This window comes from Lytechinus variegatus, chromosome 6 (assembly GCF_018143015.1).
Source record: "Lytechinus variegatus isolate NC3 chromosome 6, Lvar_3.0, whole genome shotgun sequence".
Taxonomy (NCBI): Eukaryota; Metazoa; Echinodermata; class Echinoidea; order Temnopleuroida; family Toxopneustidae; genus Lytechinus; species Lytechinus variegatus.
In genome coordinates, this window is record NC_054745.1 from 38,288,882 (window position 1) to 38,314,083 (window position 25,202).

General features: G+C 37.7%; 1 protein-coding gene across 1 annotated transcript; it reads left to right on the top strand.

Annotated features, from left to right (window-relative positions):
* The first annotated feature begins 9,920 nt into the window (after positions 1-9,920).
* Positions 9,921-20,809, top strand: LOC121417439. The gene is made up of 7 exons (XM_041611155.1): positions 9,921-10,427; positions 11,127-11,432; positions 13,872-14,052; positions 15,202-15,866; positions 16,238-16,432; positions 17,107-19,354; positions 19,822-20,809. Exons 1-7 carry the CDS (start codon positions 9,962-9,964, stop codon positions 19,871-19,873), a joined length of 4,113 nt encoding a protein of 1,370 aa, XP_041467089.1. The 5' UTR covers positions 9,921-9,961; the 3' UTR covers positions 19,874-20,809.
* Positions 20,810-25,202: the final 4,393 nt, after the last annotated feature.

Consider the following 25,202-nt stretch of genomic DNA (forward strand, 5'->3'; position numbering starts at 1 on the left):
AATCATAATATAAATCCAAAGTCTTTTTCCAGACCATGTTGATTCAAAAATTATAATATAAATCCAAAGTCTTTATTCCAGACCCGGTTGTTTAAAAAATAATAATATAAGTCCAAAGTCTTTATTCTAGACCCGGTTGTTTCAAAAATGATAATATAAGTCCAAAGTCTTTTCACCAGACCCGGTTGTTTCAAAACTTATAATATAAATCCAAAGTCTTTTTCCAGACCCTGTTGTTTCAAAATCATAATATAAATCCAAAGTCTTTATTCCAGACCCGGTTGTTTAAAAAATAATCATATGAGCCTAAAGCCTTTATTCCAGACCTGATTGTTTCAAAAATGATAATATAAGTCCAAAGTCTTTTCACCAGACCCGGTTGTTTAAAAAATTATAATATAAATCCAAAGTCTTTTTCCAGACCCTGTTGTTTCAAAAATTATAATATAAATCCAGTCTTTATTCCAGACCCGGTTGTTTGAAAAATAATAATATAAGTCCAAAGTCTTTTTTCCAGACCCTATTGTTTCAAATATTATGATATAAGTCCAAACTAAGATACAATAATGATGTTCCGGTGGAATAAAAATGAGAATCAAGCCTAGTCTTCTCTCCAGATCCAGTTGATTAAAACTGGTGGTATCAAAATATTTGTTGTTGTTTTAAATTATACTGAACTTATTGTGAATATACGCGCTATGAGTAAATTGAGAATCAAGCATAGTCTTTTCTCCAGACCCAGTTATTTAAAACTAAAAACTAAAACCCTATAGTAATGCCTTCATATAGCACAAAAGTCCAAAGTCTTTTTCCAGACGCAGTAGTTTCAAAAATTATAATGTAAGTCCAAAGTCTTTTTTCCAGACCAAGTTATTTCAAAAATTATAATATAAGTCCAAACTAAGAGACCATAATGATATTCCAGTGGAAAAAAAGAAAATCGAGCTTAGCCTTTTCTCCAAACCCTGTTATTCAAAATTTGTAGATAACAATACAACAACAACAACAAAAACCGTATAAAGACCCCGTAATCTTATTAATGCTGGATAACATGGACATATAGCGTAGTCTTTCAGCCATACCCAGTCATTTGTTTTTCAAAATAAGGCTTAGAGTAAAAATAAAAATAACTCCAAATCTAATACCAAGCAATCCTTGAACCTAAGAACATGTTTTTAAAAAGAGGTTTAGAATGTTGTCTTTTTTCCAGACCTAATCATTACAAAAATTACGAAAAAAAATCTTCTAACATAAGACCCTATCATATTCTCTTGGAATAACATGAGTTGTAAAACGTACTCTTTCCTCCAGACCAGGTTATCTAAGAAATGAATTAAAAAAGAAAATCAAATCTAAAACCAGTTTTCAAAAGTTACACCCAGTAAAAAAATATGTCTGTACCCCCACACCCAGATTCTTTTGTATAATAATACTAAGACCCCTACAAAACATTGTAATTATGCATTTGCAAAGAAAACGTCCATTTTCCAGATTTGGTTATTATTTGAAAATAAAATTGTCTAAAACAAATACCCAATAATCCAACTACTGTGGAATAACATGGAGATCGATTGTAGACTTTCCTCCAGACACGATTATTTCAAGAATAAGAAAACAATAAAACCCAACCCCCAACAACGAATCTAAGAACCAACAATCCTCCGAATTCAGACCAAGTACAAAAGCACATGTTTAGAGCGTTGTCTCTATTCCAGACCCAGTCATTTAGAAATTAATTCAAACAATCTTAAAAACATAAGACTTTGTCATATTCTTATTCCTGTTGAATAACAGTATTATTATGCTTAGACCTTCGTCTAGACCCAGCTATTTATAAGATAAACAAATATTGAAAAAATCAAAGCTAAGACCCACTTAAAATTCTTGGGTTTAGAGAGTTGTCTTTACCCCACATCCAGTTCTCTTAAAATACAAATTAAGCAAAAGATTAATCTAAAAACTTAGACACCAGCATCTCCCAAAATATAAAACCCTGTGTTAAGGCATACCACAAAAACGTCAAATTAATAAAAGGCGTAAATATTCAGATCTGAATGGTACGCGCCTTAAAAACCCAAAATAACAAAAACAACAACGTTATTCTACTTCAATACTATTGTGGCGTCTTTGTTAATATTGTTTGTCTGTTTTTTATCGTTTCTAATAATTTCCTATTTTGAGATAACTGCATGGGTCTAGAGCAAAGACTACACCATATTTAAAAACTGGGCGTTGTGGCGTGCGCCTGTAATCCAAGCTATGTGGGGGAAGTTACAAATTGATGCAGAGGTTCGAGCCCTGGTCACGTCTTTCGGATGGTGACGTTAAGGGCGGTCCCAGACGTAAATAATCATATCTGATTGAGACACGTCTGACAAAACTCAAATACACACACGCACGATTGCCCCCCTGGAAAGATTAAACCTCAAGATGTTGATGGACCTGAATCCACCGACGGGACAGCCTAACTCCGTAACTCTGGTACGGGTGTGGGAGGGGGCTCTTCTTTCTTTGCCTGTCTCTCTTTCAGTCATTTCAAATCAGTTTTTTTATTCCTATCTTTTCACTTCTTGATCACATAAATCCCCCCCCCCCCTCTCTCTCTCTCTCTTTACTTAACGGGTCAATATAACCCCAGAAAATATATCTTAGGCCACTGAGATTATTGGAATTGTAACTAATAAAAAGAAAATGCTGAATATATTACAAATGGTGCTTGGTACACTGAAAATTTAAAGTACCGAAGAACTTGTTAAAACGTTATCCCCTCTTGTTAGAATGATTTTCTTTTATATAATATCTCATAGATCGTCGATCAACAACCTTATCGTTTACGGGAAGTAATCCCCATATTGTGTGCTGATATCTCATTCCTCAGTTTTTTGTTTTATATGTATTTAAAGGTTTTGTGTTTTTTTTTTTCATTAAAAAAAGGAATGAATATACAAGAAATAATAATAATAAACAAGTGGAATGCCTCTTACCGTTTCACCTGCATCACGCGATTCAACATAGCAGCAGTGCTGACTTTGAAAACTACTATAACTCGCACAAGATGTTAAGTGATACTTGGTTACTCTTATTTCCACGTTTTATGAACTAGACCAATACACTTACAGAGATAGGATGGTAATTCAACAAATACCCCCAATGTGGCCAAAATTCATTGACCTCACATGACCTTTGACCTTGATCATGTGACCTGAAACTTGCACAGGATATTCAGTGATACTTTATTACTCTTATGTCCAAGTTTCAAAAGTCAGATCAATAAACTTGCAAAGTTATGATGGTAATTCAACAGATACCCCCATTATGGCCAAAGTTCATTGACTTTGACCTTGGTCATGTGACCTAAAATGCACACAGGATGTTCAGTGATACTTGATTACTCTTATGTCCAAGTTTTATGAACAAGACCAACATACTTTCAAAGTTATGATGGTAATTCAACAAAAAACCCAATTCGGCCAAAGTTCATTGACCTTTGACCTTGATCATGTGACCTGAAACTTGCACAGGATATTCAGTGATACTTTATTACTCTTATGTCCAAGTTTCATGAATCAGATCCAAAACCTTTTTAAGTTTTGATTGTAGTTCATCAGATACCCCCAAATCGGCCAAAGTTCATTGACCCTAAATGACATTTGACCTTGGTCATGTGACGTGAAACTCATGCAGGATGTTTGGTGATACTTGATGAACCTTATGTCCAAGTTTAATGAACCAGGTCTATATATTTTCTAAGTTATAATGATATTTCAAAATCTTAACCTGAGGTTAAGATTTTGATGTTGATTCCCCCAACATGGTCTAAGTTCATTGACCCTAAATGACTTTTGACCTTGGTCATGTGACATGAAACTCTAATAGGATGTTAAGTAATACTTGATTAACCTTATGGCCAAGTTTCATGAACTAGGTCTTTATACTTTCTAAGTTTTGATGTCATTTCAAAAACTTAACCTTAGGTTAAGATTTGATGTTGACGCCGCCGCCGTCGCCGTCGGAAAAGCGGCGCCTATAGTCTCACTCTGCTATGCGGGTGAGATAAAAAGAAGTAATGAAAATAATACTAAATAAAATTGCTACCCTACTTCTCGTACAGTGGGTGGCAAAAATAGTCAATCATGACTTATTGCCAAATAAAAAAATGGAATGGAATGGTTATCCCCTCTTGTTAGAATGTTTTTCTTTTATATAATATATCATAGATCGTCAATCAACAACTTTATCGTTTTCGGGAAGTAATCCCCCTATTGTTTACTGATATCTTATTTCTCAGTTTTTTTTTCATATGTATTTTAATGTTTTGTTATTTAGATTTTTTTCATAGAAAAAAGGAAGGAATATACAAGAAATTATTTTTTTAAAGGACAAGTCCACCCCAACAAAAACTTGATTTGTATATAAAGAGAAAAATTCAACAAGCATAACACTGAAAAATTCATCAAAATCGGATGTAAAATAAGAAAGTTATGGCATTTCAATGTTTCGCTTCATTTCACAAAACAGTTATATGCACATCTCGGTCGGTATGCAAATGAGGAACTGATGACATCACTCACTCACTATTTCTTTTGTATTTTCTTAAATGAAATATGAAATATTTTTATTTTCTCGTCATTGTCATGTGAAATGAAGTTTCATTCCTCCCTACAACACGTGGAAATTTATCATTTTAACATTTTGTGCTTTAGGCAAGGAGGTCCAAATTCGTAAAAATTAAAATAATGTATAATTCAAATAATGAAAACCAAAAGAAATAGTGAGTGAGTGACATCATCGACTCTCTCATTTGGATGTAGCTGGCTTGTTCATATAACTATTTTGTTAAAAATAAGCAAAACTTTGAAATGTCATAACTTTCTTATTTTACATCCGATTTTGATGAAATTTTCAACATTGTGCTTGCCTGATTTTTGTCTATTGATTCAAATCAACATTTTTCTGAAGAGGACTTGACCTTTAATGGTTGCAGGGTCTTTGTTTTGTTGTTGTTGTTGTGTTTTTAATGACTTTGAAAACTGGGTCTGACAGAAAGATTACGCTACATTTCCATGTTCAACATAAATAGGATCGTGGGTCTTTGTTTTTTTATAATTATTATAATTTTTGAAATAAATGGGCCTGGAAATAAGACTTGGACTTATATTATAATTTTTTAATGAACCGGGTCTGGAAAAAAGATTTTCGCATTTTTGTGCTATATAAACACATTACTATAAAGTTTCAGCTTTTAGCTACCGGGTCTGGAGCAAAGACTATGCTTGATTTTCAATTTACCATTAGCGTCTGGAGAAAAGTCTAAGCTCCATTCTCATTTTTATTCCACTAGAATTTCATTAATGTATCTCATTTGGGACTAAAATTATAATTTTTGAAATAACCGGGTCTGGAAAAAAGATTTTGGATTCATATCATGATTTTTTAAACAACAGGGTCTGAAAAAAAAACTTTGGACTTCTATTATTATTTTTCAAACAACCGGGTATGGAATAAAGACTTTGGACTTATATTATCATTTTTGAAACAATCGGGTCTGGAATAAAGACTTTTGGCTCATACGATTATTTTGTAAACAACCGGGTCTGGAATAAAGATTTTGGATTTATATTATTATTTTTTAAACAACCGGGTCTGGAATAAAGACTTTGGATTTATATTATAATTTTTGAAACAACAGGGTCTGGAAAAAGACTTTGGATTTATATTATAATTTTTGAAACAACAGGGTCTGAAGAAAAGACTTTGGACTTATATTATCACTTTTGAAACAATCGGGTCTGGAATAAAGACTTTTGGATCATATGATTATTTTTGAAACAACCGGGTCTGGAATAAAGACGTTGGACTTATAATATTATTTTCTAAACAACTGGGTCTGGAATAAAGACTTTTGATTTATATTATAATTTTTTAAACAACCGGGTCTGGAATAAAGACTTTGGGCTCATATTATTATTTTTGAAACAACCGGGTCTGGAATAAAGACTTTGGGCTCATATTATTATTTTCGAAACAACCGGGTCTGGAATAAAGACTTTGGATTTATATTATAATTTTTGAAACGATTGGGTCTCGAATAAAGACTTTGGGCTCATATTATCATTTTCGAAACAACCGGGTCTGGAATAAAGACTTTGGATTTATATCATTATTTTTTTAAACAACCGGGTCTGTAAAAAAGATTTTGGATTCATATCATGATTTTTGAAACAACAGGGTCTGGAAAAAGACTTTGGACTTGCATTATTATTTTTTAAACAACCGGGTCTGGAATAAAGACTTTGGACTTATATTATCATTTTTGAAACAATTGGGTCTGGAATAAAGTCTGGAATAAAAGTCTTTATTCCAGACCCGACTTTTGGCTCATATAATTATTTTGTAAACAACCGGGTCTGGAATAAAGACTTTGGACTTATATTATTATTTCTTAAACAACCGGGTCTGGAATAAAGACTTTTGATTTATATTATAATTTTTGAAACAACAGGGTCTGGAAAAAGACTTTGGATTTATATTATAATTTTTTAAACAACCGGGTCTGGAGAAAAGACTTTGGACTTATATTATCATTTTTGAAACAATCGGGTCTGGAATGAAGACTTTTGGATCATATGATTATTTTTTAAACAACCGGGTCTCAGTGGAATAAAGACTTTTGATTTATACTATAATTTTTTTAATAACCGGGTCTGGAATAAAGACTTTGGGCTCATATTATTATTTTTGAAACAACCGGGTCTGGAATAAAGACTTTGGGCTCATATTATTATTTTCAAAACAACCGGGTCTGGAATAAAGACTTTGGATTTATATTACAATTTTTGAAACAACCGGGTCTGGAATAAAGACTTTGGGCTGATATTATTATTTTTGAAACAACCGGGTCTGGAATAAAGACTTTGGATTTACATTATAATTTTTGAAAAAACCGGGTTTGGAATAAAGACTTTGGACTTATATTATAATTTGTAAAATAACCGGGTCAGGAAATGAGACTTTGCATTTTTGTGCTAAATGAACGCATTACTATACGATTTTAGCTTAGAACAGATTTGCCAAAAATCCCTTCAAATTTATTACATTTGTGGGTAAAGTCATTATTACATTTGTGGGCGATCAAAAATTATTACATTTGTGGGTAAAGTGCATTATTACATTTGTGGGTGAAATTATTACATTTGTGGGTAAAGTGTTATTACATTTGTGGGCGTTATTACATTTGTGGGTAAAGTGTTATTACATTTGTGGGCGTTATTACATTTGTGGGCGATTATTACATTTGTGGGTGTAACACCCCCCCCCCCTTCCTTCCCCTCAATAAAAAAATGATGGGGGTATTAACTTTTGCAAGGCCTTTAATAAAAACAATTAGTGCATTGAATAAATACAGCACAGTCCTGTTTCTTGTCAAACTACAATAAGTGTGTTTATTAAACTTACTCTTCTGCAGCATGCAAGTTGGATTTACACAATATAAAAGTCGACATAATAATCAATGAAATGGAAATATAAAAACGCGAATACATTTAGTTCTTGAAATAGACAAAATATAATTACATAATTAAAGAGAGGTCATGAATAATGAGAAAAAGATAAAGAATAGGAATTGAAAGGGATATCAGGAAAGTGGGAGCAGAAGTACATTAGAACACATTTGGTAAAAAAGACTGACGTGATATCCAGTAAAAAAAACAAATACGAAAAACCCTATAAACAACTGCATACATTAAGTTTTTAGAAAAAATACTAAGTTATCAAGAAAATATATTTTGTTACTTACACTACCAAAGAAAAATAGTTTGAAAATATTTTATATCTAAAGCAGTTTCAATTTATCAGGCAGGGAAACACAAGTTATTTTTTGAAAAAAAAATGCCGGCATATCTGAATATTATCACTGTACATAATATTTTAATACTTTACAAAGAAGAGAGAGGAAATATGAAAAAAGCTAATAGACACATGTAGGAGAAAAGGGTGTGTGGATTTAATAATAAAATAATAATAAATAATAACGTTTTATTTACCAAGGGTAGCCACTTCAGTTAGGAAACTGCTCTACCAGCGGGCCCTGCATAACTTAATATGTTATTATTACTCTTCTCCAATCTAAATGCTGAGCGCCAAGCAAGAAGGCAGAAGGTCCCATTCTTATAAGTCTTTGGTATGACTCGGCCGAGGATCGAACCCACGACCTCCCGTTCATGAGACGGACGCTCTACCGCTGAGCCACCATGCCCAGATTTGTCTTCAAATGTTAAATTTGTTTCCTTTCTCCTTCTGGAGACTTGTGGTTGGTGAATAGTCAGTGCCATTAGGTTTTGCTGATGTTGAAGAACTGCAATTTTATATTTCATTTGAGTGTCAGGATCATCCATCTTTCGAGGGCTGGAGGAGAAGTGATGAGGAGTTGGTGCCGGATCCACTTAAATGTCATATGACTACACGCTAGGCACACGCCGGGTATAGGTTATGAACACGCAGGATACACGTTGTGTGCGTTAGAGACACGTTCAGCACTCGTTCAGCATTCGTTCAGCTCGTTCATATTCGTTGTGTGTTCGTTGGAAAGCACGTTATATGTGCGCCAGTCGTTCGTTCGAAATCAGCCGCCGAATACTCAACGTAGGCTCAGCGTACGTCTAACGTTGGTCCAGCGCGCTTTGCGAATGTTTAGCGAGTTCATGGCGTATAGAGTCATGCGTCGAGCTCTGCGCATAGTTTTGAGCATGCTCAAAAAATCACGACGCACAAGCGAAGAGCGTCGAATATATAACGTTGGTAAAACGCGCTCGTCGAACGCTTAACGAACAATAGCGCAGATCTAGCGAGTAACAACGCATTGACCAAAACAGCAAAAATTCAACACGTGGGCCATGCGCCCCTCGTGCGTCGCCTATATGTGACCGGGCCTTAAGTTTTGCAGCCACAGTCACGTGACTGGAAGTTTTCGGTCGCGGGCTGCGCGTTGAATGCGCAGTGCATGCGCTAGCCATTCGTTCAACACGCTCGCAATACGTGATGCATTCGTTGGGAGGTTTTGTATATGCGCTCTGTGTACGGTCAAAATGCGCCCAGTATACGCGCAGCGCGTTAGCAATATGTTATGTATTCGATGCAAGTTCGCTAGCCTTTCACAAATTCTGACAGGAGTTGAGCGCACAACGACGCACTGGCCCTATTTTCCAATTTTCAATGCGCGGGTCGTGCGTCGGGCTATATGTGACTGGGCCTTTAGACAGATGTTGTTATGATGACTGGCTGAGGATGCGCGCCCTTCACAGAAACATACATAGTAACGCTTGTTTGTTATCATCTAATTGTTACGTAACAATTAATATTGCGCAATAACATTTCTTGTTACGCAACAATAAGAAATTTAAGAGATGAGATGATAGAACGAAGATCAAATTGGTTAAGAGAAAATGGTTCTCTCCAAAGTATTAAGTACGGATATAATTATTGAGCAATAAGAGAAATTCCTGTGTGAAACGATCGATACCAAACATCGTGGCGCTTGTCAAAGTATTTTTTTTACTTTTAAAGAACGAAACTAACGAAAGAATGAATATCCGCTTAGGAATCCCAGATCTCGGACCATACCATCACCCTCAAAGCTCCTACATTTAACAATAATTCGTAGTTCAGCGGTTCTTCTCTCGTCCGCTGATTTGTATCCTCCCCCAAATATGCACACTTTCACATCCGCTAACGAATGTCCAGGAATGCATAATAATGTATTTAGGTTATATATACTGATGTATTCAGGTTCAATGTGATTGCTTTTCCTTTTCACTTTTTTTCTCTCTCTCTTTCTTCTCCATACTGCCTTCTTAGAGCGCAAAGAGACTTAATTTGCGCAACATAAACATTGCAAATTTTTCCATATTTTATGTTGTAGGAATTGCAAGCTTGAGACACAAAACTAAGAAGGTCAAAGGTCAAGATGGGACAAAGTCACTCAAAGCGGTATAAATCTCGCCGGTACCAGTTCGGAGATGAACCGGTTCAACCAGCCACATCACCGGGAAAACAACGCCGGTTCACCCGGAAACCGAAGAATGTCTCACAGCACATCGCCCACCACAGCCACCAAATGGCCCATCATAGCCAATATACCGAACAACCGAGCCAACCGATTCAATACAGGAGGCGATCCAGTCAAGATTACCTTAGTTCCCTATTGAGAGATGACGAGATGGACAGTCGGTCACGGCCCCAGTCCTGGCACGAGACCCGGTTCAATCCGATCGTCTCTGCTGTACCGGATGTGAGGTCGAGGATGACCGGAAACTACCGCCCACACGCAGCACATTCAGTTCGCAGAGAGACCTCTTTCGCAACCCATGAAGAAGATAATATTACATCAATGGGATATCACTCAATGGAAAGAAGGGAAAGTTATTATGCAGGTATTTTATTTTACATTTCACTATTTTTTTTACATCCTGTCTGTGCTGCAGTCACAACGATACCGACTTCAAACCGACAACGTTATTGAAAACGGCGTTTTATCGATTTGAAATCGGCTATGTTGGTGTGGCTATGACGTTTGCTCTGCATACATAGACATTTATTGCATAGCACTATCGATCAATGTTAAAGTCAAATGCCAGTCAACAGGGCTCAAAATCAAAAAATAGATTCTAACAGAATTCAATGAAATTGTACATAAATAATGATAAACTAGAATCATGATGTGCCATAGTATGCTTAAAATGAAAACTTGGTTGTACTCATGCTGAATGGGAGGCAAGCATATTTCCCATGCAATCTAACGCTAGGGTGCCTTAGATGAGAATTTTTTTTTTTTTAATGTGGTGTCTCGATTTTGGTCGCCATGTACTTTATCTATTATACATGTAGCATGTTACCACTGCTCATGGGTCCTTCAAAAAGTATTTTGTAGGTTAACAATGACCGGTGATAGTTTCTTACGCGTTAAGGTGGCACTAATCAACCATTGTTGTACACCATTTACCGCAAGAAAGGGTCACATGCCGTAAAATCGCTCGTAACTTACGAACACCTTTACGAAAGACCCACCCAAAGGATACCCTGTGCAAAGTGTCTTTCTCACTAGAGTGTCTCTTTTTTTCACTTTTATACAGTAAGGGAATCTTCATTTGTACCGATTTCAACTCGAGTCGAAAGGTCAGAGGTCACAGATCTGGAGATCAAGGAGCTTGTCGAGGAACTACGGGATTCGGACTGGATGCGTCTTGGTAGCCATCTTGGAATATCCACCAGCAGACTTGCCGCATTCAAGGAGCGTTACCTTGGAAACGTACCTCTCTGTGCCATGGAAGTTCTGTTGCTATGGAAAAACAACTGTTCTGAGGTGATCAATCCGAGATCTCACCTAGCCTTAGCCCTGTCAACAGTTGGGCGTGAAGATCTTTATAATAAGATCAAACGTAAGTAGGCCGACACGGACACTAGGTAGTCTGCAAGCACAGACAAATATTTGATAATTATATCATGCCTTGAGTGAAGACTAGACGCAGAAGTATATGGCCCGTATTCTGACGTCAGGTTTAACTTTTAACTCAGGTTTAAAATTGCGGTTTAAGTATGGAAAGCCAATTGTTACATAAACCACCAGCGGTAGAGATGTCATCCTTCCGCTCATTTCGCTATCAAATCATTCATAATTGTCTAGGAAGTATAAATAGGTGATTGTCTTCACCATCGATGAATCGGGAAAGAGCACAGTAAACATAATAAGCATACAACTTTAAAAAATGATACTTTTGGCTTCCCATACTTAAACTACAACTTTAATCCTGAGTTTAAGTTAAACCTGACTTCAGAATACGGGACTATCTTTGTGTCAAATAAGAGCCAGCAACAGTATGCAGTGACTCTAGTCTCACTATTTCAGAGTCCTCTGCATTATGCACTATGCGCATCGCGAATACTAATGATCTGTGATCCTGGTGACCGCAGAATAACACAAGCGAGAATGTTTCATAAACAGTTTAAAGCTACTGAAATAGATTGTTTTGGTTGGCTTATAGTAAAGTTGTTATAGACATTGTGCACTATCTATAGCAAGTTTTATTAACCTGGACTTTAAACTGCTAAAGTACCGGTTTTGATTTAACACCAGCCCGGAATCCAAAAAGGCGTTTACACAACATCAGTGTTCCATTTTTATAAATATTTGTTAAAACAACCATTTCTATAACGATTTTACTATCAGCCAATCAGAATGAAGGATACCAGCGGCCTTTACATGTTGTTGCATGTTTGTTATTCTAAAGCCCCTTTTACACCTTCATGGAAGCAACACGGATCATCCCGGATTGTCAATCTGGGGGCATCCGTGTACAGTCCGGGACTACCGTGTACACTCCGGCTACTCATTCGGCGCCATCCTTGATGTACCGGCACGTCCGGGAGAAACATTGAACATGTTCAATTTTTCATCCCGGAGTACACGGACTGATAATCATCCGTGTTCATCCTTATAGCCTCCTTGTACATCCGCGTAGCTACCGAATGCATCATCCGGGAGGCTCCTGGTAAGAACCGGGTGATCCTTGTTGGTACCGGCTTTATCCGGGGTCAAATGTTTGTATTGTTTGCGTACATGAACAATAGTCCGTATTCATAACCAAGCACGAGCATGCTCCAGATGCTGCAAAAAGGGACGAAATTTCATTCTAGCCAGTACAGAATGTGAACAACCGTGAAGGTCCGTGTAAAGACCCAGTAACATCCGTGATCATCCGGGTATTCCGTTTTTGGTCCGGGAGCATATCAAACAGGATCCCTTTTGCTACCTTGCCTATCCTATCCTATCCTCCGTACTCACTCCGGGAATGCTAGGAACATACAAATTTGGCACCCCGGATCATCATGGACTGAGATCCGTGATGATCCGTGTTGCATCAGTGAAGGTGTAAAAGAGGCTTAACAAGTTTTATGAAACGGGCACCAGTTCAGAACCAAACTGACGTTGTTTTAACACGGACTGCTGTAATCCCTACCTGGTGTGAGCTCGAAACTAAATTCATGTTCAATCACTTCGCTACTGTTACCGTAATAGATATATATTTCTGATGTTAGATTATCACAGGCTATTGTTTGCAGTGACATCTACCTGACTTTTGGTTGTTAAGTGTCGTTTTAAACTTAATACCTCAAATAACTTCTGAAAATGATCGGAGAAAATTGCGCGAGTATTTACAAACTAGAATGTGGCAACAAGAACGCTTTTGAAATAAAGAATAGTAGTAAAACACAGTGATGATATCATCCCCTCATAATCTTAGTTAATGGATCAGGTAGTTGAGCACTGCTTCAATATGTCCCTGAAACCCTTTTACGGCCGAAATTATACCCTATCTACATGTAACTATTAAGATATTCCTGCCGGGTGTTGTGTCGAGTACCAATAAACCAGAACAAATATTGCGTTTTGTCAAGTTCGGTGTTGGTGTTGGAAGACCAATTCAGATTAAGGTTCCCAGCTCCAATCGACAACTAAACACCTCATGAGTGACATTTCAGGACCATCTTGATTTTATATTTAATCTTCTATATACTCATGCAAGAAGTAGACCTAACACCAGCACCGAACACCAAAATGTAGAATACCAATAAAACAGAACCAACATTTTGTGATTTCAAGGTCGGTATTGGTATTGCAGCTGCTGGTGTTGAAAGACCAATTTGGATTGCGCTTCCAAGCACCAGTTGACCGCTTAAAACCTAATGAGTGACTGTTTAGGACATCTTCATTTTATATTTGATGTTAGAAAAAATAACTAAAACACTGAACACCAAAATGTCAACACTGCACTTGAAATTGTCTAATAAGTAATCTGCTGCCTTGGTGATCATTGCAGGAAGAACGTATATACTTGAAGCAGAAGCCAGGGCAGCTAGAAATAGAAGGCAACGAACCGAGTCCACACCAAACATACCTTACATCATTAATGACGATGACAAAAGAACAACGATGAATACAGAGCGAAGTTATGATAAAACCGAGTCAGGAGTGGAAACGGTTGAGTCTTTAAGCGACAGGTATGTTGGAGGTCATATTTTTCAATTCCTTCAGTATTCCTTTTAATGATCTGATCTTCTTCTTTTTCTTCTTCTTTTTTCTTCTTCTTCTTCTTTTTTTTCTTCTTCTTGTTCTTTTTCTTCTCCTTCAGGGGAGTGTTTCATCAACATTTTTGTCCGACAAGTTGTCAGACCTGACATCTTTCTCTGACTCTAATTGGCTGTGAGGCACTGTTACTATGGTAACTGTCGGATAAAATGGGACTTGTCGGATAAAACGTCCGACAAGTCCTTTCATGAAACGCTCCCCAGTTCTGTTTTCGAAATATTTCTTAATTGCTTAAGTAACACCTTGTTCATGAAGTAGTTGGACCAGATGGTTAATACAAAGGTGTTCGGAGGATATCATGAGGGAATCCAAAAATGATGGCGTATGCATAGTATTAGTCAAAAGAGTTATTATTCAATGAATTCAGAAACCCAAAAGGAGTTACATGCACTTTAAGTATAGGCTTGCAATGTAATTGCATTATTTTTTTATACAATATTAATGTATGTTAAGAATGATCACATTGCCCTCCTCCCCTTCTAATCGCCTTTCACATTCATATTATTCATCACAGCCTTTTCGTCCTCTCCTACCTCTTTTTCTCCCTAATGTATTTCTTTTCATTATTCTCTTTAATCCACCCTTTTTACGAGTTCCTTCCGTTTCCTTTTGATTAATGTTTGTTGTCTTACTACCATCTTTTTCGTCATCTTCCTTTTATTCTCCCCCTTTACGTTCTTTTTTGTTTTACATTTCATGACCTTGCCAATCGTTTCTCCCTGCTTATCGCAGTATCATTTCTTCTTGTCTTTCCCGTGAAGTCTCGAGGACGAATCGGATGATGATCATCCTTTTCTGCGTTTTTTTATGTCGTTTCTTTTTCCTATTTTTTTTCTTTCTTTTTATTTCTTCTTCATCGTTTTCTTTTTTCTTCTTCCTATCTCTCTCTCTCTCTCTTGAGCACATCCTTCTTTTTATTCATCTTTACCATTTGTTTTCCTTTCCTCCTTCTTCCTGATCATCAGCATCATCTTCTTCTCCTACCTTCCTACTCCGCTTTTCCGTTCTAATCAGTCCCACAACTTATCTCAGTATTATTTATTCGTGTCTTTCCCATGAAGTCTCGAGGACGAATCGGATGAGGACACCGAAACAGGATGGCAGAGACACAATGTCATACACGTCCCCATGGAGGTCCTGAGCGACAACGAACAGCGATCTCAGTCACCCAAACCAAAGTCCATCACCGTTCCTATTGTCACAACCGATCCACATGAACGTATCGCTCCATCCCCATCGGCGCCTTCTGCTAAAGATGATTCTGTTTACTACCCAACGGTGCCGGCAGAGGTTTATGAATCCAAACGCGACGATGACACACGTTCGGTAGATCTTGATCAAAGTTCTGGTCAGTTAGAACCCTACCCGGGGATGGTCACAAGCCATTTAGATCCAGTCGAACCCGGTGAAACTGTAGCAGTTGCCGTCTTGAAGTCAGTCGATGGAACTATCACCATACAAAATGAGCCTAGAGAAACACAAAGAGAGCATCCGATTGGTCGGGTCACCAGTATACCAGACGGATCTGAAAATAAGCCAAAACCGGCTCGTACCGATCATGACCAAAGTTCAAAACCGGATGTCTCGAAGAGTGCTGGACCTTCCAAATCCTTGAGAAAATCAACACCAAAGTCTACTGTCTCAAAGACCAAGGCGGAGTTATCATTGGAAGAACTCCGTATAGTATCCACAGAGATCAGGTCTACATCGGAATGGCACACATTAGGTTAGTGGTAGGGCAACCATTGGAACAATTTGATTTGCCCAAGCGTAAAATCTTCAGTGATTTCATTATCACTTCGTACAGATTGTGCAAGCCTGGGGTTGAGGGTTCGATTACTCTGAAGATTTCCTTCTCTTTACGAGAGGTTTGGTCTAATTACCAAATTATGATTCGTGTAGGTCATAGTCTGTCATGCTATATTCTCTACAGATGTCAGTTCAAATTTAGTTGACATGCCGAATCAGATATCTCAATTGTAACTAATATGTCTCACCGCGGCCACCGTTTACCGCATAATTTTAAGATGTGTTTTGTTTGAATAAAAAAAAATCAGCTTGTTGAAAACACTAAATGTTTTGTGTTTTTCATTTTAGGCAAACGGCTGGGCCTAAACCAAAATGACATCAAGAATGTGTCAAAGGCGAACGGAGAGGGCGTGACGCAATGTGCATTTGCGGTTCTTAAGCTTTGGAAGAAACGCTCTGGCAACGCACCTCAGGGAAGACGGATACTTGCTGCTGTTGCCTCTGATCTGGGTCGAGATGATCTTTATGCAGCTATTACTAATCGTACGTACACAAACGGAATACGAGTTTCAAACCCATAATGTATATCTCAGAGGCCCAATAGTTGGAAATTCACTATGCTGTCACAAAAGATATTTTTTTTTTAGATTTACATGTATATAACGAAAGGTGAAGCATCCACACCGTAGATCCTTATTAAACTGGAATGTCATTCACTTTGTTTTACCGGTGGCAATTTGCGAGAATTCCTCAAATGATCCTGGACAGCATTTACCACATTTATCAGTCCCGCATATTTGAAACACTCTACAACTATATCGTTCGTTATTATGGCTAATTATTCAACCCTCTCATAAATCTGATATTTTAGTATTCATAGCGCAACTGAAGAGGGGAAAGAATCCACCCAGTAATTTCCGCAACCTGCCTTAAATTTGAAATTTGAAGCAGCATTATTTGCATTAGTTGTGCTGTGTTTTCTCTAAATAGGGGTTGAACTTTTTCCTGTTAAAATGGCAATGTTAAAGAGTATTACTCATATACATGTAGTCATCAATTTCTTGAGTATTAATAGGCCTCTTCTCATTTTCCCTTGTTCAGGACGATACTTTTTTTAAATACCCACATAATTAAAGCATTTGAAAAAAAACATTAACTGTTATTAAAACTAGATACGAAGACAAGGATAATATTTCGATTTTGTTCATTACTTGCAGGTAAACTTCTGAGCAGGATTCAATCCCTTGAAGATAGCGTAGCAAGATGGCAAGACGCCTTAAAGGAGAGGTATGTCAGTGATGAGTTTGATGCAATAAAGAGCCAGCATTACCTGGAGATCCCAGCAGTGTATCAAGATGAAAGTGGGCAGAAGGAAACTTTTAAGAGCAGGCACGACGTCGTAAGTGCTGACCAGAGGGGCAAGCAACAACCGCCATTTATCCTTCTACATGGGGACGCGGGTTGTGGGAAAACAGGTCTTCTGAAGAGGCTGGCTCTAGACTGGGCGGAAGGCAACGAGCAATCACCTCTTTCCAAAGTCCCGTTAGTTCTCTTCTTCACACTTGGGGAGTTGCGACGATGTCGAAGCATCGGAGAAGCAGTGGTCAAGCACCTCCTGTTTACGGATGCTTCAACAAAGACCAGAATGGTTGATGATTACCTTAGAATGCACCCAAAGAACTCTGTTCTTCTGATAGATGGATTTGATATCTCCCGCTCACAAGGTGACCTTCGTGCAGTACAGAAGATTCGCGACATAGTACAGTGTCAGGTGATTGTTTCAAGCCGGGCGTGTCTACCAGAGAGTGAGGATTCCACAAGTAAGGTACTATCAGTTGAGATGCAAGATCTCAGTTTTGACAGCCAAAGCGAATTCATCCGTTCGTTTTTCGAATCTGATGAAGCAAGAGGCAATGAGCTCCTTCAACACATAGGCAGCGATGATGTATTGTTGTCATTCTGCTCGCGGCCAATGTTCCTTGTGATTATTTGCAAGTTATGGAAGAATCATGCTCAACTTCATGACATCAACACACCCTCAGATATCATTACTTCTTCGCTTGTTCTCCGCTTCATCGGACATGAAGATGTAACGAATGTGGTAGAGGCGGTTAGAAGTGTAATGTCAGGGCTCAGTCGTGTAGCACTGGAGAGCGTCATGAAACCTAATGGCCATCTAACATTCAAGACAAAGGACTTGGCAGACAGTGAACGAGAGTGTGCAGAACTCGCTGAGAGAGTCGGTTTGATCAGATGTTCCATTTCCTCCGCCGATCATTCGGTTTTAAACAAAGAGGACAGGGAGTGGTCTTTCTGTCACCCACTAGTGCACGAGAAATGCGCTGCAATCGGTCTGGCAAGGCTCCACCAGACTGACCCACAGATATTAGAAGATATATTATCTTCCATTAGAACAATTGCTGACTGTGAGTCTCTGAGATATATATTAACCTTTGCTTCCGGTGAAAGTCCTGATGTCGCTAAGAGAATCCTAAGAGTTCTGGGAGATCTAGCCTGGAAGGACCCTGGTTCAACGTTGGCGGCTCAAGAGCTTGTATTGAAATGTAACTTTGAGTGTCACAGAAATGATGCCTTGAACCGCGAACTTCAATTTAACCTAAGGTCCCTTCAAATTTCAGCGTTCACAAAGAGATTCTTGATTGATGTCGCTTTCAGGTACTTCATCCTGAATTCTGTCAGGGAAGCTGAGGAACCAGTTCATATTGAGAAAGTCCAGTTCTGCATTGCATCTCGCATCGATATGGACTATGCTACGGCTTGTTTACAGAATGGTTACTTCTCTTCCGTGCCAGAAATGATCTTTGACATGCCACACACTTTCAGTCCCTCAAGAGAAGCGTTAAGAAGACTCTCCGATGACGTGGTTATACCTACCCTCCGATGTCTGAGGGTGAACTCAATCTTCTCTACGAGCGATTTTATTTCTAATCTCCATTCTTCTGAGACCCTGGAAGAGATCACAGGCACAGATGTTGATCCAAAGTACATAAACCTACCAGCATGGTGCCGGAACTATCCCAATCTTAAAGTACTGTGTCTCTCCTGCATCTTGTACCACGACCCAGGGAATGTGGACAGCCACCGGAACAGCCTCAAAGGTCTTTACACTGTCCTGGGCAGCCTCACCAGTTTAGAGTATATCCAGCTAAGCAACTTCTTCAGCTCCGAGACACTGATCCAAATCCTGACCATGGTTCTTCAGACGTTGCCGAAGGTGTCCCACATCAAGGCAGGACCCTCCGGTGAGCAACTCCATCACTATGCTGAAGAAGTCGAGGAAACATGTGGGGAAGTCTCAGACTCTACCATCCAAAGTTTCATCAAGGCCACCAAGAAGTCAGCATCTCTGAAGATCCTTCAACTGTCATGCTTTGGAAACTTTGAGAAGCTCTACCAGATGCTGCGGTCGGAAACGGGATCAAGGGGGCGAAGGGGAAGTGAACTGTAAGTATCATATTGATTTTCAGAGGGCAGGTTTCTAAATTTGGTGCACTACATTTTATTGTGTGGTAAAATTTTCCTAGATCTTTCATTACAAAATGTCATCATTTACCAATCTCTTAACTGTTATTGTTAGAGATGACAATTCAAATGATTTATGTGTATTGTTTAGTTTCATTAGTGACGTTGGCCTTTTAAAGTTAACATGAGGAAACATACAAACATGACTATAGATGACGAATGATGACTGTATTAACGGGACATCCTTACAGTTGACACCTTTATGGGAATTTCTGGTCCATGTTCCATAACAGCTTACCATTAACATGTAGTCCCGTTGTTATTATGACAAAAACTTGGTGCTTCATGGACGCTGAGCATCGGGCATTTGTTATTACCTAGTCTTTGTGAAACAGGCCCATGATTTTTTCATGTTTACCTCCGTGTTTCGGTCCTTCGTTTTTCTGCAGGCAATACTCGTCACCACGTGGAGAAGATGGATATTGGGTATTCAAACGGTAGTGGAAACATGGACACCTAACGCAAGTCATGTGACCCTACCTTCGTCACGTGACCTAATTCATGGCTATGTAAGCTTCGGCTTGGGGACCAATACTTACGGGTCGTGAAAAGCATGTGATTTTCAGTGATTTTCACCAACTAATTTGTTCGCGGCCAGTCAGATGCAATGATATGCTGAAGCTTATGAAATGCTCCCCAGTGTTGTCGCTGCTTTCAAAGTTGTGGCCTTCATGATCGGTACAATTTTCGTATAGAAACCCTAAAAATCATGTTCATGAACACGAAATGCACGGGGTTTTTTTTCTAAAAGGTCTTCCAAGTGAGCTCTACTCGAAGCTCAGCATTTCCTTGCCGAAGTTAGTAAATTGCGACAATTTACTTTGACTTGGTTTTTTTCAAAAGTGGAAAATAGAGGCATTTTATCAAAATGCGTTCTCTTAATTCAAAAATGTTTTAAGACAATATGTACCCGTTTACCGAAAAGAAAAGTGGTAAAAATAGCTTAAACTGTTAGCAGCACTTAAAATAGGGGGTCAACTTCTTCATTTAACGGAACAGACACGGTCATCTTCTAACGCAGAGTGACAACATCAGGATCAGTGACGTCTTTTGTCCGTGACCCTTAACCTTCTTTGCACGTTATTCAAGTTCTGGAGACGGTAAAATGCCACCTCGTTTGCACATATTTCCTATGCTTTTCGTTTGGTTTCATCCACAAAAAAATCGATTCTTCTTCGTCTAGAACCAGAGCCAGTAAAACAAAGATTAGCAATTGATCTCTAAATGGATCGGCCTATGAAGATCCTCGTGCGCATGCGCATTTTGCTCAGTAGACTGACTAACGAAACAATCAGAATTGTTATTTCAGATCAGGGGTCCGTTGCAGAAAGAGTTGCAATCAATCGCAACTCTAAAAATCATGCGTAACTTTATTTTCAGCCAATCAACAGCGCGCATTTGGGACTTGCGATTGATTTGGGGGGTTTGCGTTTAAACGCAACTCTTTCTGCAACGGACCCCTGATGTTTATGTCATACGGGGCCCAGATTGTCCTAAATGTCATTGGGACCATTTAAATCTTTGTCCAATTTCCTGTTAGGGTGTCCTTTTTTCCCCTCAATTTATGCCCACCTGGTTTAACAGCACTTTATTAGATGACCTGTACATTAATCAAATATCCATTCGAACAAGAGCAAATTAATTAGCAAAATAAGTGAAAATTAGACCATATGGCAATTACACAATAGTAAATAAGGAATAGAGTATTAGACCAAGTATAGTGTAGACCAAGTGCAATTAGACCAACTTGATAGTAGAACAAACGGGTTAGCCTTAGTGGCATTAGGCTGAGAAGTATACAGGCCTACCAAATAAATTAATAACTGTGGCCTCCATGCCAACTTATTTACAATTTCATTCATAGTCTATTAAACGTGAGTATATTTTGTTGATTGTTATGACCATTCTGGTTAGTTAATTGTAATGTTTTGGTTTTGTATAGATGGGGATTAAATGGCACCTCTGCAAGCGGAAATTATTGGCATAACCATTTATCATAGTCTTATCTGTTATCTTGCTGTGTATTTCTATGAGATTCAATGAAATATTTTTAATTGGTTTATACGTCTTTATCACGTTTGTTTGCTTGTTAATCTATAAACTTAATGATGACCAACAATATCACCGAGAGGTTAATTTTCATATAAGAAATTTGGAAGCGCTATATTTATACTTTCATACATTATGCAATTAATAAGGCATCTGTAGTATTAGAACAAGAACTTTCAGAATTAACATCGAATTATTTGCATATACATACATGAAGAGTATTTGGCACTCACAACTCGTAGGAAAAGAATGATGATCGAAAAGGACAAGAATAAGAAGAGGAGGAGGAGGGGGAGGAGGAATAAGAAGAAGCAGAAGAATAAGAATACGTAGAAGAACAAGAAGATGATATAGAGGAAGAAGAAGACGAAGAAGAAGATGATGATGATGATGAAGTAGAAGGAAAAGAAGAAGAAAAGAATAAAAAGAAGAGGAAAAGGGGTAAGAGCAGAAAGGGGTTATCATGAGACCCTTTTTTAATACATATTCAAATCTGAAATTGTGCACGAAACGACAATGTATGCCTGTAATCACAAACTTTACATATAACTCTTGGAATGTATCATTTAGACCCCAGCGCAGAATAATTTTAATTACATATTTTGATGTTGTCTTAAGTTTGTATTTCTTCTTTAACTAAATCACTGAAATATTAATTCCTAAATTGTTAAATTGACAATCAGTGTGATTAAAAATTGTACATGGCTTTGTATTTATCGATTGGTATACACTTCATATATCAAATAAATAAGTATTTTTATTACTGGAAAGTAGCAGTTAATTTTGATGATTTATTCATAGTTGTTTATTTCGTTTTATTCTGCATTTCCTTATAAGGCGTAGAGCAACGTTTAGATGGTATATACAGTGTATACAGGAATTAGTTGTACACTGTACATTAAAAACACTATAAAATTAGCAGATGATCTTAAATGAAATGTATTGCCACTACTTTCATAAAATCTTATTAATCATATATATATATATATATATATATATATATATATATATATATATATATATATATATATATATATATATATATATATATATATATATATATATATCATGAAACAAAATGGTATAGCCTTTGTTTTCCACCTAGTGGCCAGTTGTGATCAGTGATGCATGAATGATTGTGCATATTTTCATATCTTTCTGTGATTACTGAAGCGTACGTAACTCGCAGTGTTTCAATGATCATGGCTTGTTTCTCATTTTCTTTTGAGAGTTCAGATGTCATGGTTTGATTTGATATGAAATTCTGATTTTCATATTTTTCTTATTGACTTTTACAGGAAATGAAATCTGATTACACTCCTATATAAAAGTCAATGAGGCATCACCAGTCATATACCCAATTGTGTAAAATCGTTTGCGAAATGCCTAACTTAAATACTAACGAATGGCATACAAAATAAAAGCATATCGTATGATCTCTCGGAAAAATAGAAGTCATTACCAGTGAATCATTTCGTGCTATACTTCAGTGATTACTGCGAGGTCAAAAAATATGCATTCCATATCAGGGGCCCGTTGCAGAAAGTGTTGCAATCAATAGCAACTCTAAAAATCACGCGCAATTTGATTTTCGACCAATCAACAATGCGCATTCGAGACTTGCGTATGATTTTTAAAGTTGATTGCAACTCTTTTCGCAACGGGTCCCAATACTCATTCATGCTTGGCCGATTGCAATTCGCAACTGGGAGAAAAACGAAAGCTGTACTTTTCTCTTTCGTATGATATATGATTCATTTTATTTTATGAAGGCCAAGTTAGAAATTTCTTGGTTCCAATTGGTTTATCTTTTCATTTGGCATTGTATAAGTTAGTGTTCTGTACAAATAAATTGTTGTGCATGTCGTGTGAATGCGTGTAATTAGCATGTACATTAAGAGTGGATGCTTTTGAGTGTGTGTATTTTGTGTGCATGCGTGTTCGGCTGTGTACTTTATGGGCATGCATATGAGGGTGTGTATTTAGTGTAGATGAAGGCAATTTATGTGGATTCATGTGAGTGTGTGTATTGTGTGTGGATATTTGTGAGTTTGTATTTTGTGTGGATGCGTGTGTGTATTTGTGTGCATGCATGCGAGTGTATGTAGTTAGTATGGATTTAATGTGGATACATATGAATGTGCGTATATTGTTTGGATGAATGTGAGTGCACATTTTGTTTGGATGCTTTTGAAAGTATTTTGTGTGGATGCATGTGAGTGGGTGTACTGTGTGTGGATATTTGTGAGTGTGTGTATTTTGGTGGATGTACGTGAGGTTGTTATTTTGTGTGGATGTTTGTGAGTGTGTATGGATACTTGTGAGGGTGTGCATTTAGTATGGATGCATGTAAGGGTGCATTTTATGTCGATACATGCATGTGAAGATGCGCATTTTGTTTGGATGCTTTTGAAAGTGAATGTTTTGTGTGGATGCATGTGAGTCTGCGTATTTTGTATGGATGTGTGTGAATGTGGGCATTCTGTTTGGATATTTGTGTATTTTGAGTGGAGCATGTGAGTGTGTGTACTTAGTGTGAATGCATGTGAGTGTGTGTGTTTTGTGTGTGGGTGCATGTGTGCGTGTATATATTTAGTGCCTGAATTTACGATCATAGAACACCACCCATGAACTCGCTTTAAGTGTTCGTTTGAATAAAACTATCTTTGGCTGAATTGAATTTTGATGTGTGTTCCAGTGAAAGTGCTCTTCTTGTGCTCCTGGAAAATATTGGTATAACCTAGCTTAGCCTTGTCTTATTGCAACTCATGACTGATACGGTTTGCATGATGGACTAACCTAAACCAGGGGATGACTTTGGAGTGAAGTTTCACACTCATGAAGGGTTAATTTGGCAGATTTGTGATTCAAGGATTTGAAGCCCAAAATACAGGCAAGTTCCATACGTACGGTTTCATGTTGATATGATCTGACTGTTACTCAGGTAAATCTACACTACAATTGGATCACTTTAATAGATTATTAACTGGACCACACAGGTCGTGTGGTCCAGTGGTTAGAGCATTGGACTCATAATCGTAAGGTTGTGAGTTCGAATCCCAACTCAACATTTTCTCCACTTTGATAAAAAAGGCCCGAGAGTGATATATGTCGTCTATAACGTCAGCCACTATGACTGATTAACCTAGACGTAAAATGTTTCATAGGTAATTGGTTATATACCAGCTTGGCGTTTACCAGCAAAATGCTGTCCTGCCGAGTTCCTACGGGAGTTACCACAAACAGAAACAGAAACTTCAAATAACTTACACCCTGGCCTTAATTTGGTACTTGGCCATTGCCATTTGCTCTTATAATCCCATTTGAATGGCTAGTAAGTTCTTATCTGAGACCTAAACCTATTGGGTGAAAGCTAAATAATAATGGGTACCAAACTGAAGAAGAAACAATTTAAAGACCTGCTAGAGGATGATGAACTTCTTGATGCTCTTAATGCCTTAATAGCAAAGGCTGTAGATACCAAACTGTTTCAAATCCAAACTAAACTTGAACAGCAAGATGGTATCATCCATGATCTACAATGAAACTTGGAAAAAGCACACAACGAAATCACCCATATTATTAAAGGTCATGAATCTTCGAACGTGTATGCTTCATTGAGCAATCGTCTGCCTTGGCAGATTTTCAGAGTAGAAAGGTTATATTGTATGAAACGTAGAGGGCAGTATCACCATGATTCTCTTTTCCTTGGCTGTCACAT